The sequence below is a fragment of the Ailuropoda melanoleuca genome, chromosome 10, assembly GCF_002007445.2.
Source record: "Ailuropoda melanoleuca isolate Jingjing chromosome 10, ASM200744v2, whole genome shotgun sequence".
NCBI lineage: Eukaryota > Metazoa > Chordata > Mammalia > Carnivora > Ursidae > Ailuropoda > Ailuropoda melanoleuca.
In genome coordinates, this window is record NC_048227.1 from 36,984,926 (window position 1) to 36,999,403 (window position 14,478).

Below are 14,478 nucleotides of genomic sequence, written 5' to 3' on the forward strand. Positions count from 1 at the left end.
CCCGGAGCGGGCAGGCGAGGGGGATTCTGTCGTGTCCCCGGGGGCGGGGCGGGGCCAGCAGCGCCCAGACCCTCGGTCCGCACCCCCGCCCCCAGCGCCGGAGGAGGGGCGGCACCGAGCGCCTGGCGGTCCCCCGGCCCCCGAGCCGGCAACCTGGCCGCGGGCGTCCCCCTCCCTCCCCGGGCTACGGACTGACAGCTGGAGGGCTCTGCTGGACCGTCAAAGGGCGAGGCGGATACCGCCCCCCCTTCCCCACCGTGGAGAGAGGGAGGGGGCCCCCGGCGGTGAGGGGCGACCGCAGGGCTGCTGGTCCCTGTCAGACCCCCTCCCCGCCCATGTTTAACAACACGCTTTGCATGGAATGGGGGGCAGGACCATGCTGGGGGTGTGGCTGCCCAGGCATGGCCGGCCGGGGGCCATTTACTCATGGGGGAGCAGAGGCCCAAGGTCGCCCAGCCCAGGGCAGGCTGTGCTCCAGGCAGGTGCAGTCCCTGCAACAGACCCTGGTCCTCTCTGGCTTCCTTGCTGGGAAAGGGGCTGGGGAAGGGGGGGAGGGGGCTCCCACTAGCCATCCTGAGCTTGCGCTGTGAGGGCCCCTGGGAAGGGTTGGGAGCTTGGAGTCATGATCCTAGCACTCATCCCAGCTCAGCCCAGAGCCTCCCCGGGGGCCACTGGAGATGGATGGATGGGTGTGTGGACCAGCTGCATGTGCGGCTGCGCACGTCGGGCCGTGTCAGTGTGTCGGGGCACCTGTGCAGGCCGGGCAGGGCTTCGCAGAATGGCACGTGGGGTCTGGGTGCCCCACTCCCCACCCCACCCCCAGAGACTGTAGGTAACCCAGGGAGGCCCCTCCCCTTTCTCCAGGAAGCAGGCTGAGAACTCAGCCGGCCTTGGAGCTGGTGGTGGGGGCAGGTCCTTGAGCTGCAGAAAGACCCCTTCGCCTGCAGCCCTGTCTGCTCCCTGCAGTTGGAGAGGCTCGCGGGATCACATATACAGGCTGGTTCTGCCCTCCACACCTGAGGGCCACAGATGGTCTACCGGTTGGGGCCGGCTTCAGGGTCTCAGGGCTCAGAAAGGGAGGACTTCCAGGTAGAGGCAGCCCATACATGCCTTGAAAGTAGGTGGAGAGATTGAGAGCTGGAAGGCTAGGTAAAGGTTTCCACCTAGTGGCCATGTGACCTTGGGCACCGAGGACACTGGCTCTCTGGGCCTCCGTCTCCTCATCTGTAGGATGGGGACATTTGCGGTCCTTGCCTCATAGCATTGTTGGAAGCACAGCAGGAAAGCACACAGGAAGCCCGGGCACCTCATAAGTGCTCAGGAAGTGCGAGCTATGACTGGTTCCTTAGGCGGCCCAGGATGGGCTTCCAGGGAAGTGGGGCATCAGATTCGGCCATCCAGGGGAGGTGCGGGGACTTGTCCCTCTACCTGGGTGTCCACCTGGAACTTTGCATTTGTCCCTGGCTGGTCTGCCTTCTGGGAGAGACACCTGCCCTGGCCCCCTTTTCTGGGCTGTCTGACTCACAGGGGCGGGCATAATAAATCAGAGAAATCCCTCCATGAATTAGCTCGGTTGTCATGGTAACGCTGGCCTGCTTTGGAGTAAGATGTATTTTGATTCAGCAAAGTACAGCTGGAGTTTGGGCCATGGGGTGGGGGGCATCCAGCGGTGCTCTCTCAGGCCACCCCGGACTCTGAATCCAGAGGTCTTCCCATGACCCTTGTTTCCATGACCTCCACCCCAACCCCTGAGTGTTGCCCCGGGGTCTGTCAGCCCTGCCATCCTGCCTGGAAGGGAGACTCTCCTGGAATGCATGCTCGCGCCAGGACCCTTGGCCGCTGTCCTTGAGAGGAAGGAGACACTGCTCTGGAGGGAGATGCCAGGGTGGGGCTGGCCTTCCTTCTGCCCCCCCCCCCCCCCGCCGTCCCCTTCCCCGAATTAACTGCAGACTGCAGACCAGCCAGCCTGCGTCCTCTCACCTTGGCCCACTAACACTTCCCTTGCAGCCTCTGGCCCAGAGCTCCCTGCCTGCCCTGGGGAGGCTGAGGGAGTGCCCTGCCCTGTGCTACCCCCAGAGGCCAGGACCACATCCCTGCAGGGGACAGACGTGGCTCTGTGGGGCCGGCACACCAGTGGCCTCTGTGGCTGGTGGAGCATCTAGACAGCGGTAGAGGGAGGCCATGAGGGCAGGGTGGGAGTGGGGCTGACGCCAGCTCCCCCAGGGCCTCTGCAGCCTGGAGTTTGGGGCTGACCTCAGGGGCAGGGATGGTCCCGGAAAGCAGTTAGAGGACTGAGTGACAGGAGCTGGCAGAGCCCACAACGTGGGGTGGGGTGGGGGTGAAGTCTATGCCCATTACTCACATGGGAGCTGCAGGACTGAGTGCCCTTGTGGAAAAGAGAAAGGGGGCTCCTGGAGGGGTCTCTGGGGCCTTCATCTTGGTCCCCACTTGTTGCACCGATGCTCCCCCCAAGTGCTCAGGCCCCTCCGGCCATGCCTGCTCTGGCTTCGTTCAGAGTGCCTGTCTCCGGGAGGGCCTGCCTCCCTGGCACCAGGTGGGCTTCAGGTGTGCGACCTCCCTGGGAGCCCAGGGTCCCCCATGTGAATTGGGGGGTGCTCCAAGACCTCAGGCTCTCCTCCACCCATTCCAGCTACTTTCTTCTCTGAGGAGACCTGCAGCAGGGAGGGGGTGAGACGACCTTGCGAGACCCCCACCCCTTGTATAGTCTTCTGGATGGAGACTCCCCCTCCCCACTGGTATCTGTGCCACATTCTGGATCTTGACCTCTAGTCCTTCTGAAATGTCAGTGCCTGCAGGTGTGGCCAGGCTGGGGCGGGGGAGACCTGGCTCCGTTGGAACTAACAAGAAGGGGCAGCAAACGTCAGAGCTGGGCCGAGGGTTCCGGGGCGGGGGGGGGGGCATCCCGGGCCAGGCCCCGGGGGGGGGGGGGGGGCGNTACGGGACAGCGTTGTGGTGGTGGAGGCTATCAGTTGGGGCGCCAGCTTAGCCAGCACCGAATAGGTGCCCGGCACTGTTTCGGCCACCGAGGTGCAGCAGTGAGCCGAACAGACGGACACCACTCGCTCTGGGGCTTGTGCTTTAGTGCTGGACACGGACAGCAACCAAGATAAACGGCAGTGATAGGGGCTAGAGAGAGAACCGCAACATACACAGGACAATGTGGGGTTGCTGTTCTAGGTGGAGAGCCCCGCGGGGCTTCTCCGAGCAGGTGACATACAGATAAAGTCCTGAAGGACGTGAGGGAGGGAGACATGGGAATAACCAGGGGAAGACCAGCACCCCACACATACACACAGCATGTGCAAAGGCCCTGTGGCAGGGGCGGCCGGTGTGTGGGAGCATCCTCAAGGAGGCTCATGTAGCTGGGAGAGGAGTGATGAGAAAGAGTGAAGCAGGAGGACTGTGTCTTGTGGGCCATTGTCCAGTGCTGGCCCTCAGCCCCAGTGACATGGGAGCCGTTGGAGGGTCTTCAGGAGAGGAGTGGTGGCAGTGGGATCTGACTCATGTTCTCACAGGGTCCCCCTGGCCTCAGTGGTGTGGAGGACAGACTGAGGGGCAGGGTAGAAGCAGGGACGCCAGTAAGGAAGTGATCCTTCGAGAGATGCTGGCCTGGTCAGGGTGGGGACATGGCAGTGATGGGAAGTGGTGGGATTCTGAGTGTGCTTTGAGATGGTCTTTGCTGATGGAGACACTATAAGGTACTTAGGGCTGACTCCGAGGTTTTGGCCTGGCCCACTGAGGGAAAGGCGGCATTGCTGCCGCCCTTAGATGGACGTCAGGGCCCGCAAAGTGTCTGAGCAGAGGGGAAGGAGTGGGGCCGTGGAGGTGCCTCCACTCTGCTCTGTGTGGGAGGAGCCCCTCGCTGGAGAGGGTGGGGGTGGGATTCCCACAGAGCTAATATTAGTAACTGCCGCTTATTGATGGACTCTGTGCCAGACCCTTCGTGCTTTAAGGGTGGACATGCCCTTAGGCCTATGCGGCTGGCCCCATTACCCCCTTTGCACTCAAGGCCAAGCCCATAGGGCTAGTAAGGGCCCAGTGAGGGTTTGAACTGGAGTCCATCTGCCTTCGTGGGGTTTGTGGACCATTGGGGCCTCACACCCTGCATGCAGCAGCTGAGAGCTGAGGCTGGAGCGGCCTGGGGTGCTGTGGGTTACCCAGCTGGTCCTGGAGCAGCCCCTCTGTGACTCGACTCCCTTGGGTTCCTGCTGTCAGGGACCCCCGCCCCCACCCCTGTCCTGGGCCTGGACAAAGGGGCTTCTGTCCCGCCAGCCCCTCCCTCACGGAGTGACTGACCCACAAATGGGTTATGTAACCATGGCCCAGACAGGCAGGGGCTTGGCCTGAGGCCGGCTGGCCCTGAGCCCACAGGGAGGGCTTCGGTGGGCTCTCCTCCTCTATCAGTCAGCTGGTGGAGGCCAGGACGGGGGCAGCCCAGGAGGAAACTGGGGCCCCAAAGGGAGGGCTTGGGCCCCTCGGGCTTTGGGCGGACTGATCCCAGGACCCAAATGGCCCCCGGAGATGTGGTGGCCATTCTTGTGTGGTCACTCAGGGGCACCAGCCCACTTGCCTGCCTCCCCTTCCTGCCTTGCCAGGCGGGACTCATCCACATGGGCAGGCCCAGGGCTGGGAATGCGGGGAGGCTGCACCCTGAAAATGCAGATCTTCCCCCAGAGATACCCCAATTTCCGGGTGTTCCAGCCTCCCCAGGCCACCCCCGGCCCCATCTGGGTCCCTCTGAGAAACAGATTGTGCCGGCTCTCTCCCTCCCGCCATCGGCAGGTGCCTCGCCAGCGTCCCCGAGGAGGGGTGCATGTGCACATGTGTGCGTGTGCCTGTGTGGGTGCGCAGCTCTGGCTTCCATCCCCGCGTGGGGACAGGCCCGGAGCACTTGGCTCTGAGAACTTGCCAACATCTTAGTTCGGTGGGAAACCAGGGTCCAAAAGCTGGTACCTGGAGCTGACTGCAGAGCACAGTTGAACAAATGAAGGAATGTTTTTGGATGAAAGACTGAGGGCAGCAGCTTTGGCTCCGAACCTGCCGGGGAGCTAGCCAGAGCCCTCCGCCTGTTCTTGGGCTGCCCAGAGGGCCTGGACCGAGTCCCCTTACTGTCTCTCTCCCACCCCCCTAGAGCTCCTGGGCTCCACCAAGAAGATCAATGTCAACTTTCAGGACCCTGACGGGTGAGTTCTCAGATGGGGAGTGCCAGGCTGGCACGGGGTCTGGGGGGGGCTCCTGTGGAAGGCCGGGTGGCCCAGCTCCTTGCCCATTCATGCCTGTCGCCTGCCCCAGCTTCTCTGCCCTGCACCACGCTGCCCTGAATGGCAACACGGAACTGATCACCCTGCTGCTGGAGGCCCAGGCTGCTGTGGACATCAAGGACAACAAAGGCAAGGCCCACCAGGGACCTCAGCACCAGGGCGGGAGGGGGGTGTCAAGGTCTGGGGTGGAGTCCCTTGAGACCTAAGCGGTCCCACAGTGGAGGATCCAGCCCAGAGTCTCGGTCTGTGTCGAGGCGGGTTTTCCTGGGATCAGCATCCTGCAGGCCGGGGTCAGGTGCAGGGTCAAGGGCTGGCTCCCAACGGCCCCCCACCCCGCCCGCTCCCAGGCATGCGGCCGCTGCACTACGCGGCGTGGCAGGGCCGGAAGGAGCCCATGAAGCTGGTGCTGAAGGCAGGCTCGGCGGTGAACATCCCATCTGACGAGGGCCACATCCCTCTGCACCTGGCAGCCCAGCACGGTCACTATGATGTGGTGAGGAGCACCCGGGGGCGTGGGGGACGGACGCCGGGGCGCCGGGGCGGGGCGAGCCCTGGCCGCCCGGGGGGCTGAGCGCGTCCCGTGGCCCCGCAGTCAGAGATGCTGCTGCAGCACCAGTCCAACCCGTGCATGGTGGACAACTCCGGGAAGACGCCCCTAGACCTGGCCTGTGAGTTCGGCCGCGTCGGGGTAAGTCTCCCCAGAGGGCGGAGTGGGGCTCCCTGTGCCCGGCTGCCCCCAGGAGGGGTGGCAGCGGGGGGTACGGCCGTGACCCCCCACCCCGCTTCCGGCCCCCCCCGACCCCTCCCTCCAGGTGGTCCAGTTGCTCCTGAGCAGCAACATGTGTGCGGCCTTGCTGGAGCCTCGACCGGGGGACGCCACGGACCCCAACGGCACCAGCCCCCTGCACCTGGCGGCCAAGAACGGCCATATCGACATCATCAGGTACGGCCTTGTGGGGTGGGGGGAGGGGGCTGGGGAGTGACTTCTACAGCCCCTAGACTGGGGCTCTGGTGGGACCTTGCCACTTGCTGGGCAGCCTGGTGGACGCACTTAGCGTCCCTGAGACTCTGTTCTCCCCTCTGTGAAGTGGGCATCCCAGCAGCAGCTGCGCTAGGATGACCGGCAGCTGTTCCTTCAGCACCGGGGGGGGGGTGCGGGCAGCACGTCCACAAATGCTCGGTTGCTGTCACACACTGTGTTGTTGGGGAGGCTGGGGGGGCGGGGGCTCACCCTTGGGCCTGGGAATGGGGGCCCAGCAGGGGGGGTGGGATGGAAGGCCCCTGCTGTAAGGGGCTGCCTGCTCCCACCTTCCTTCCACCGGCCTTTCTTCCAGACTCCTCCTCCAAGCCGGCATTGACATTAACCGCCAGACCAAGGCCGGCACAGCCCTGCACGAGGCCGCACTCTGTGGGAAGACAGAAGTGGTTCGGCTACTGCTGGATGTGAGTCAGGGGGCCGAGGGAGCGGGGCCTGGTGGGAGCATGGGGTCTCCTGACAGGCCACACCTTCTGGCACCTGCAGAATGGGATTAATGCCCATGTGAGGAACACCTACAGCCAGACGGCCCTGGACATTGTGCACCAGTTCACCACGTCCCAAGCCAGCAAGGAGATCAAGCAGCTGCTGCGAGGTGGGCCTGGGGCAGGGGCCCTGGGGGGGTCAGGGGGCCCAGGCCAGCTCGCAGGACTGGGGGGGTCTGCTTCCTGTGTCCCCAGAGGCCTCGGCAGCCCTACAGGTCCGGGCGACCAAGGATTATTGCAACAATTACGACCTGACCAGCCTCAATGTGAAAGCTGGGGACATCATCACGGTAAGGCCAGCCTGGGGCTGCCAGAAAAGGATGGGCAGGACCCGGGGCGCTCAGCCCACAGCACCCCCGTGCAGCACCTGGGGAGTCTGGGGGTCTCGGCGGGAGGCCTAGGTCACCCACCCACTTGACCTGGACCTGGAGGGGTGTCTCCCTGAGCACACTCCCCCACCTCACCTGGCCAGGTCCTCGAGCAGCATCCAGACGGCCGGTGGAAGGGCTGTATCCATGACAACCGGACAGGCAACGACCGGGTGGGCTACTTTCCGTCCTCCCTGGGCGAGGCCATTGTGAAGCGAGCAGGCAAGTCCCACCCAGGCCTGGGTTTGGGGGCCAGAAGGAAGCAAGTGCATGTTGGGTGGCAAGTACATTGCTGGGTGTGGGGTCCCGAGTGGGGTTCTGCCAGCTGTTTCATCAGTGGCCCCACACCAATTCCGGCATTTATTTAATAGGCAGTGCGCACCAGCCACTAGGCGTAGATGGTGAGCCAGAGGGACAGCATTCTTGCTCTCAAGCTCACCCCGAGGCAGGGAGGGGAGCAGGGGGCAGTGAAGTCAATACACAAGCAAATGTGCCAACTAACGCCATAGACAACGTGGATGGAGACCTGCTTTTTGTTTGTTTCTGTTAGTTCCAGGGTAACATTTAGTGACTCATCAGTTGCACAGAGACCTGCTTTTTAGATAGGGTGGTCAGAGAAGGAGCTACGAAGTGGGAGGGGCTGGCCTTGGGCAGAGCACCCCGAAGGCAGGAGTCACATATGCTAAGGCACTGGGACAGGAGGCAGGAGGTGTTGGGTCTTGAAGGAGCCAGCACAGCAGGGCTGGCACAGAGTGAGGAATGGGGGTGCGGGGCGAGGCCACGGGGTTGGATTGCTTTCAGACGGGATCGGTGAGATGGCATCCCTCCTAGAGAGGACGTGGAGGTCGACAGGGAGGGGACAGAGGGGTGCCAATGAGGAGGCATGGCCGGCCCACTCAGGGTCACCTAGGCTTCTGGGGACCTCTCGCCTCTCTATACTCCCCTGGCAGAGAGGAGATGCACCCTCTGCCCTCCCCATACCCCACCCAGGACCACAGGGCCACTGGCAGAATGGCCTGGCCTGGGCCCTCTTGCCACAGTGTCCTGCTCTCAAATGTGTAGGGCGGGGAGGGGTCTTCTGAGTCTCTCTCAGCTCCTAGGAGACAGCCGAGGCCAGAGGAGGCTGCAGTGCTGACCTGAGGGGCCTCTGCTCTGCCCAGGCTCTGGGGCCAGGCCAGGGAAGTCCCCTCGCCACGGCAGGTCCCCAGGCCAGGCTGGTCCAAGATTCAGGGAGGCTGTGCTCGGCCTACAGGTTCTCGAGCAGGTGCTGAGCCAAGCCCATCACAGGCCGGCAGTTCATCAGGGCCCTCCGCGCCCCCCGAGGAGATCTGGGTGCTGAGGAAGCCTTTTGCAGGTAAGTGGGGGAGCTCTGGAGGTCAGGGCAGCAATATTTCCTCGAGGCAGCACCCCGTTTGGGCCGGGCCAGCACCGGCCAACGGGGCTCCCTTGTGTCGGCAGGTGGGGACCGCGGCGGCAGCTTGAGCGCCGTGGCCGGTGCAAGAGGCAGCGGGGGCCACACCCTGCACGCAGGCTCCGAAGGGGTCAAGGTAGGTGGCCTGGGGGCAGGGCCGGGGTGGCTGGGGCGCGGAGCAGCGCTGGCCAGCCTGCCTGTCTGGGTTGTAGCTCCTGGCAACAGTGCTCTCACAGAAGTCCGTCTCTGAGTCCGGCCCTGGGGACAGCCCCGTCAAGCCTCCAGAGGGCTCCACAGGTAAGAGCAAGGATGCAACCCCACCGGCCTGGCAAGGAGGTGGCCCACCGAGCAGCCCCTACCCTACCACACCCTCTCGTCCCCAGGTGCGGCCCGGGCCCAGGCTCCCGCGGCCCATGCAGGGCAGGTGTATGGGGATGAGCCGCCCAGGAAGCTGGAGCCGGCCTCGGAGGGCAAGGTACAGGGCCCGGGCTGGCTGCGGGGAGGGGCTCCCGGGCAGCCTGCTTGGTCTGGCCACAGCGTGGCCGGGGGCCCTTAACGGGCCAGGCTCCTCCTTCTGTCTGTCTGTCAGTCTGTGTGTGTAGGTGTTGTCTACTGTGTGGGTTGTGTGTGTGAGCTGGTGAGTCCGGGAGCTGCGATGTGGGCGTGAGGTGAGCAGGGGATGTGCTGGTGTGTGGGTGGTGATGCTGAGCCGGGCACGTGCACGCGTGTGCGCACGTGTGTGTGTGTGTAGGAGGCTTGGGTGTGAGGCAAGACCAGGTGTGTGCGGGGGTCAGAAGGCCCCTGTGTGCTGGGAAGGTGTGAGCTGCCTGCTGTTTCCTCCTGCACACCTCTGGACAGAGCCCACCTGCTCGGGAGTGAAGGGGCTGCTCTGAGTGGCGCCGTCTGTGGCCGCGTTCCTGAGCCCCTCGCGTGGGGCCACCACAGGGTGTCCCTGGTACAGGAACAGGGGGAAGGGCAGGGAAGCCTGTGAATCGGACAGCAGCTGGACCCTTCTGGAGGAGACCGCGGGAGGAGGCCGGACGGCCAACAGAGCTCGCCGCGGTGGCATCCGGGAGCACACCGTGAGGAGGAACGCCGGGGCCAGGCTGCCCTGGGCCTGGCCGCAGGGGGACCAGCGGACAGCAGACCGAGCGGCTGAGCAGAAGAGAAGCCGGCTTGGTGGCCGGGGTGCACGGCTGGCGGGCGAGCGGCTGGGCGAGCCTGCAGCGGCTGCCTTGTGTCTTCCAGAGTGCCGAGGCCGTGAGCCAGTGGCTCGCCACATTCCAGCTGCAGCTCTACGCCCCCAATTTCATCAGCGCGGGCTACGACCTGCCCACCATCAGCCGCATGACCCCAGAGGTGAGCTGCCCAGAGGCTGGCCTCCAGCCATGACCGAGCTGGGCCCCCAGCCTCGTGCTCACGGGCCTCTCCTCTCCGTAGGACCTCACGGCCATTGGGGTCACCAAGCCAGGCCACCGGAAGAAGATCACTGCGGAGATCAGCGGCCTGAGCCTCCCCGACTGGCTACCTGAGCACAAACCCGTAAGGCTCCCTGCACCCCAGTGGCTGTGCCCGGGGTGGTCAGACAAACAGACAGACTGCCTCCCTGGCTACAGCCCCCACCCACCCTCTGGGGCTCCAGGGAGAGAACGGAGGATGGCTCTGTCCGTCCATCACGGGCACCGGAGCCAGCCTTCCCGCGGCAGGGGCAGGCGCGGCAGCCTCTGGGGGCTGTATGGCAAGGGGAGTCGGAAGCCAGGAGGGGCCTCTCTGCAGTACAGAGACCCCTCCACCCTTAGGCAGCCACGCAGGCACACCACGTGGCACCCAGCAGAGCCGCCCAGTGCGTACGCAGCCTGACACCTACAGGACCCCGTGCTGACGGGAAGGGCTCGCACGCATCCACGCCCATGCATGGGGAGGACGTGTGTCTGCTTCGTGTCCACAGACAGCACATGTGCACCAAATATAGTCAAGGCGCCTGTTGACGACTGCATGCACACACCCACACTTCCAGCTGCACGTGCTGGCTGTGTGGATGGCGGACACCCATACAGACTGTGGGCTGGGCCGTCACCAGCAGTCACGGTGTGGTGCAACAGGGTCTGGGCCCGGGTAAGGTGGGCCCGAGGCCTGTCGCATCTCCGCTGCCTGGGAGCCTCGCGCTGAGCTGCGGGATAGACCGCACTGGCACCCAAAGTGCCCAGGGCTGTGGGTTGGTGACAGGCGGGGTCCTGCTCACCCGCCCCGGCTCAGCCCGCTCAGTCAGCAACTCAGGGGTGCCCCCGAGGAGCACGTCCCTGTCCCGTGGGCCTCAAGTCGCTCTGTATACCTGGGGGTGACCAAGTGTGCCGTGTGTCAGTGGGGAGCGATGTCCAGCCGCGAGTGTGGACAGGTGGTTCTGGGTGAAGAGCATCATGGGTAGTTACATGCGTGTGTGCTGTGGCTACGTGACCTGTGCCCAACATGGGTGTGGAAATGGGCGTGAGCATGACATGGAAGGTGTTGGTGCCCGTGTATGGCCGGAATGCAGGCTGCGTGTACGTGTGTTATCTAGTCAGTGGCACCGTGTGTCTGTGTCCGTGACGTGCAAGCCGTGTCCCCCTGGGTGCTATCTCTGGGGCTGCCTTGGCAGGGAGGAAGTACGTTCTTCCCCTCCCCCAAATGGTGTCCTGAGGATAGGGTCGTCCCTGTGTGTGTGTGTTTGCGTGTGTTCGCACAGGCGTGTGAGCTGGCCTTGGGCTCCTACTGAGGTTGCGCTGTCTCCAAAGCTGATACCTCTGGCCTGTCCATTTGTCCTTCTGTCTGTCTGTGCCAGGCTGGCCCGGCGCCCCTACCCCCAAAAGCTCTGAATAGCGAGCAGGGTGTGGCCAGCCAGCTCGGGCTTCCCTTTGCGTCCTTTCGCCCCACAGGCGAACCTGGCGGTGTGGCTGTCCATGATCGGCCTGGCCCAGTACTACAAGGTGCTGGTGGACAACGGTTATGAGAACATCGACTTCATCACTGACATCACCTGGGAGGACCTGCAGGAGATCGGCATCACTAAACTGGGTGAGGCGCTGGCGCTGGCCCCCGCCGTCTCCTGGTCCCTGCTCCCCTCCCGGGCCTGACCTGCCTCGTGCCCCACTCAGGACACCAGAAGAAGCTGATGCTGGCGGTGAGGAAACTGGCGGAACTGCAGAAGGCTGAGTACGCCAAGTACGAGGGGGGGCCCCTGCGCCGGAAGGCCCCACAGTCGCTTGAAGTGATGGCCATTGAATCGCCAACCCCGCCCGAGCCAGCCCCGGCTGAGTGCCAGTCTCCTAAGATGACCACCTTCCAGGACAGCGAGCTCAGTGGCGAGCTGCAGGCTGCCATGACTGGCCCAGCAGAGGGGGCTGCCGCCGCCACTGCCGAGAAGCCCTCCAACCACCTGCCCCCCACACCGAGGGCCTCCGTGCGGCAGGAGCCCGGCCTGGGTGGACAGGCACGACACATGAGCAGCTCTCAGGAGCTGCTGGGTGATGGACCCCCTGGGCCTGGCAGCCCCATGTCACGAAGCCAGGAGTACCTGCTGGATGAGGGGCCGGCCCCCGGCACCCCACCCAAGGAGACCCGGCCCAGCCGCCACGGCCATAGTGTCAAGCGGGCCAGTGTGCCCCCGGTGCCGGGCAAGCCACGGCAGGTCCTTCCTCCAGGTGCCAGCCACTTTACGCCCCCTCAGACGCCCACTAAAGCCCAGCCAGGCTCCCCTCAGGCCCTGGGGGGGCCTCACGGTCCCACCCCAGCCACAGCCAAGGTGAAGCCCACCCCACAGCTCCTGCCACCAACAGAGAGACCCATGTCACCCCGCTCGCTGCCTCAGTCACCCACACACCGTGGCTTTGCCTACGTGCTACCCCAGCCCATGGAGAGCGATGCAGGGCCAGCTGCTCCCGGGCCTGCACCTGTGGCTGCGCCCCCGCCCGTGCCCACGCTGTGCCTACCGCCGGAGGCCGACGTGGAGCCTGGGCGGCCCAAGAAGCGTGCCCACAGCCTGAATCGCTATGCAGCATCCGACAGTGAGCCAGAGCGGGACGAACTGTTGGTGCCAGCTGCGGCGGGGCCCTATGCCACCGTCCAGCGGCGTGTGGGCCGGAGCCACTCGGTGCGCGCGCCTGCCGGCACCGACAAGAACGTCAACCGCAGCCAGTCTTTCGCCGTGCGGCCCCGAAAGAAGGGGCCGCCCCCGCCCCCGCCCAAGCGTTCCAGCTCAGCCATGGCCAGCGCCAACCTGGCCGACGAGTCGGTACCAGATGCTGAGACAGAGGGGGCTGGGACTGAGGATGGCCGGCTGGGGGTGCGGGCCCAGCGCCGGCGGGCTAGTGACCTGGCCAGCAGCGTGGACACAGGCAGTGCCGGCAGCGTGAAGAGCATCGCAGCCATGCTAGAGCTGTCCTCCATTGGGGGTGGGGGCCGGGCGGCCCGCAGGCCCCCAGAGGGCCACCCCACGCCTCGCCCTGCCAGTCCAGAGCCAGGCCGGGTAGCCACAGTGTTGGCCTCAGTGAAGCACAAGGAAGCCATCGGGCCCGATGGCGAGGTGGTGAACCGGCGCCGCACGCTCAGCGGGCCCGTCACGGGACTTCTGGCCACTGCCCGCCGTGGGCCTGGGGAGTCAGGGGGGCCTCCGGATCATGGCCACCTTGTGGAAGAGGGTGCCACGCGGCAGCGGTCTCGAGGGCCAGCCAAGGGTGAGGCGAGTGTGGAGGGCCCGCCCCTGGCCAGGGTGGAGGCCAGTGCCACACTCAAAAGGCGCATCCGAGCTAAGCAGAGCCAGCAGGAGAACGTCAAGTTCATCCTGACTGAGTCTGACACGGTCAAGCGCCGGCCCAAGGCCAAGGAGAGGGAGGCAGGTCCCGAGCCACCACCGCCACTGTCCGTGTACCAGAACGGCACCGGCACCGTGCGCCGCAGACCCACCTCTGAGCAGGCAGGGCCCCCAGAGCTGCCCCCCCCACCTCCACCTGCAGAACCCCCGCCCTCTGACCTGCTGCACCTCCCCCCTCTTCCCCCACCTGACACGGATACCCGGAAGCCAGCAAAGCCGCCAGTCTCTCCTAAGCCCGTGCTGGCTCAGCCCGTGCCCAAGATCCAGGGCTCACCCACGCCTGCCTCCAAGAAGGTGCCGCTGCCAGGTCCTGGCAGCCCAGGTAGGTGCCGGAGCCGGCTGGGGAAGGGCCCCTCCCCACCTCCCCACCTCCCCACTCCATGGTCTGAGGGGTTTTCCTCTTGGATTTGAGCAAGGCCAGGTGGAATGGGGTGGGGAAATGTCCTCAGACCCGCTCATCCACCCACGCACTGGACAGCTCTGCCGGCCCAGAACTGGGAGGAGGGTGGATGTTCGTCACCTTGCTCAGTGAAGGAGGCACAGAATCCCGTGGATAACAGCACCTGTGGAGGGAGGACCGGTGCACGGGGCTGGGTCACGGAGAGCTCTGACCAGGCTGGAGAGTGACCCAGCACAAGAGGGAGGGAGCGGGCTTCCAAGCAGAAAGATAAGAGGTGCCAAAGCCCTGTGGTATTCAAGCAACCGGACGCACCTTAAGGGGGACTGGGGGGGCGGGGTTGGGGGCGGCTGCGGGCAGGTATGCATAGTGGAGCGCGCCCCCTGGCGGCTGCAGGGAGCCTGGAGTCTGAGAGGCAGCGGGGGGTGGGTCGGGGCCGCGGCCCCGGCCGAACCCACGCCGACCGCAGCGTCTCCGCTCCCGGGTGCGAGGCGGGGCGCTGCGGCAGGGCTCCTACCCGGGTGGGCAGCGCACGCGTAGCGCCGCCTCCCGCCCCCGGTGCGAGTGTCCTCCTCCCCGCAGAGGTGAAGCGCGCCCACGGCACGCCGCCGCCCGTGTCTCCTAAGCCGCCGCCGCCGCCCACGGCGCCCAAG

At 65.3% G+C, this 14,478-nt stretch overlaps 1 protein-coding gene across 1 annotated transcript in view; it reads left to right on the forward strand.

The window, feature by feature from the left end:
* Positions 1–14,478, forward strand: part of CASKIN1 (CASK interacting protein 1) — a 15,674-nt gene that overhangs the window by 482 nt on the left and 714 nt on the right. Inside the window, exons 2-19 of the mRNA XM_034669586.1 lie at positions 5,153–5,204; positions 5,314–5,411; positions 5,630–5,775; positions 5,875–5,970; positions 6,095–6,225; positions 6,617–6,725; positions 6,805–6,913; positions 6,999–7,093; positions 7,276–7,393; positions 8,424–8,525; positions 8,630–8,718; positions 8,795–8,879; positions 8,966–9,057; positions 9,831–9,941; positions 10,023–10,124; positions 11,495–11,633; positions 11,714–13,750; positions 14,408–14,474. Of these exons, the coding sequence (XP_034525477.1) occupies positions 5,153–5,204; positions 5,314–5,411; positions 5,630–5,775; positions 5,875–5,970; positions 6,095–6,225; positions 6,617–6,725; positions 6,805–6,913; positions 6,999–7,093; positions 7,276–7,393; positions 8,424–8,525; positions 8,630–8,718; positions 8,795–8,879; positions 8,966–9,057; positions 9,831–9,941; positions 10,023–10,124; positions 11,495–11,633; positions 11,714–13,750; positions 14,408–14,474 (3,778 nt within the window). The remainder of the gene's footprint in view (positions 1–5,152; positions 5,205–5,313; positions 5,412–5,629; positions 5,776–5,874; positions 5,971–6,094; positions 6,226–6,616; positions 6,726–6,804; positions 6,914–6,998; positions 7,094–7,275; positions 7,394–8,423; positions 8,526–8,629; positions 8,719–8,794; positions 8,880–8,965; positions 9,058–9,830; positions 9,942–10,022; positions 10,125–11,494; positions 11,634–11,713; positions 13,751–14,407; positions 14,475–14,478) is intronic.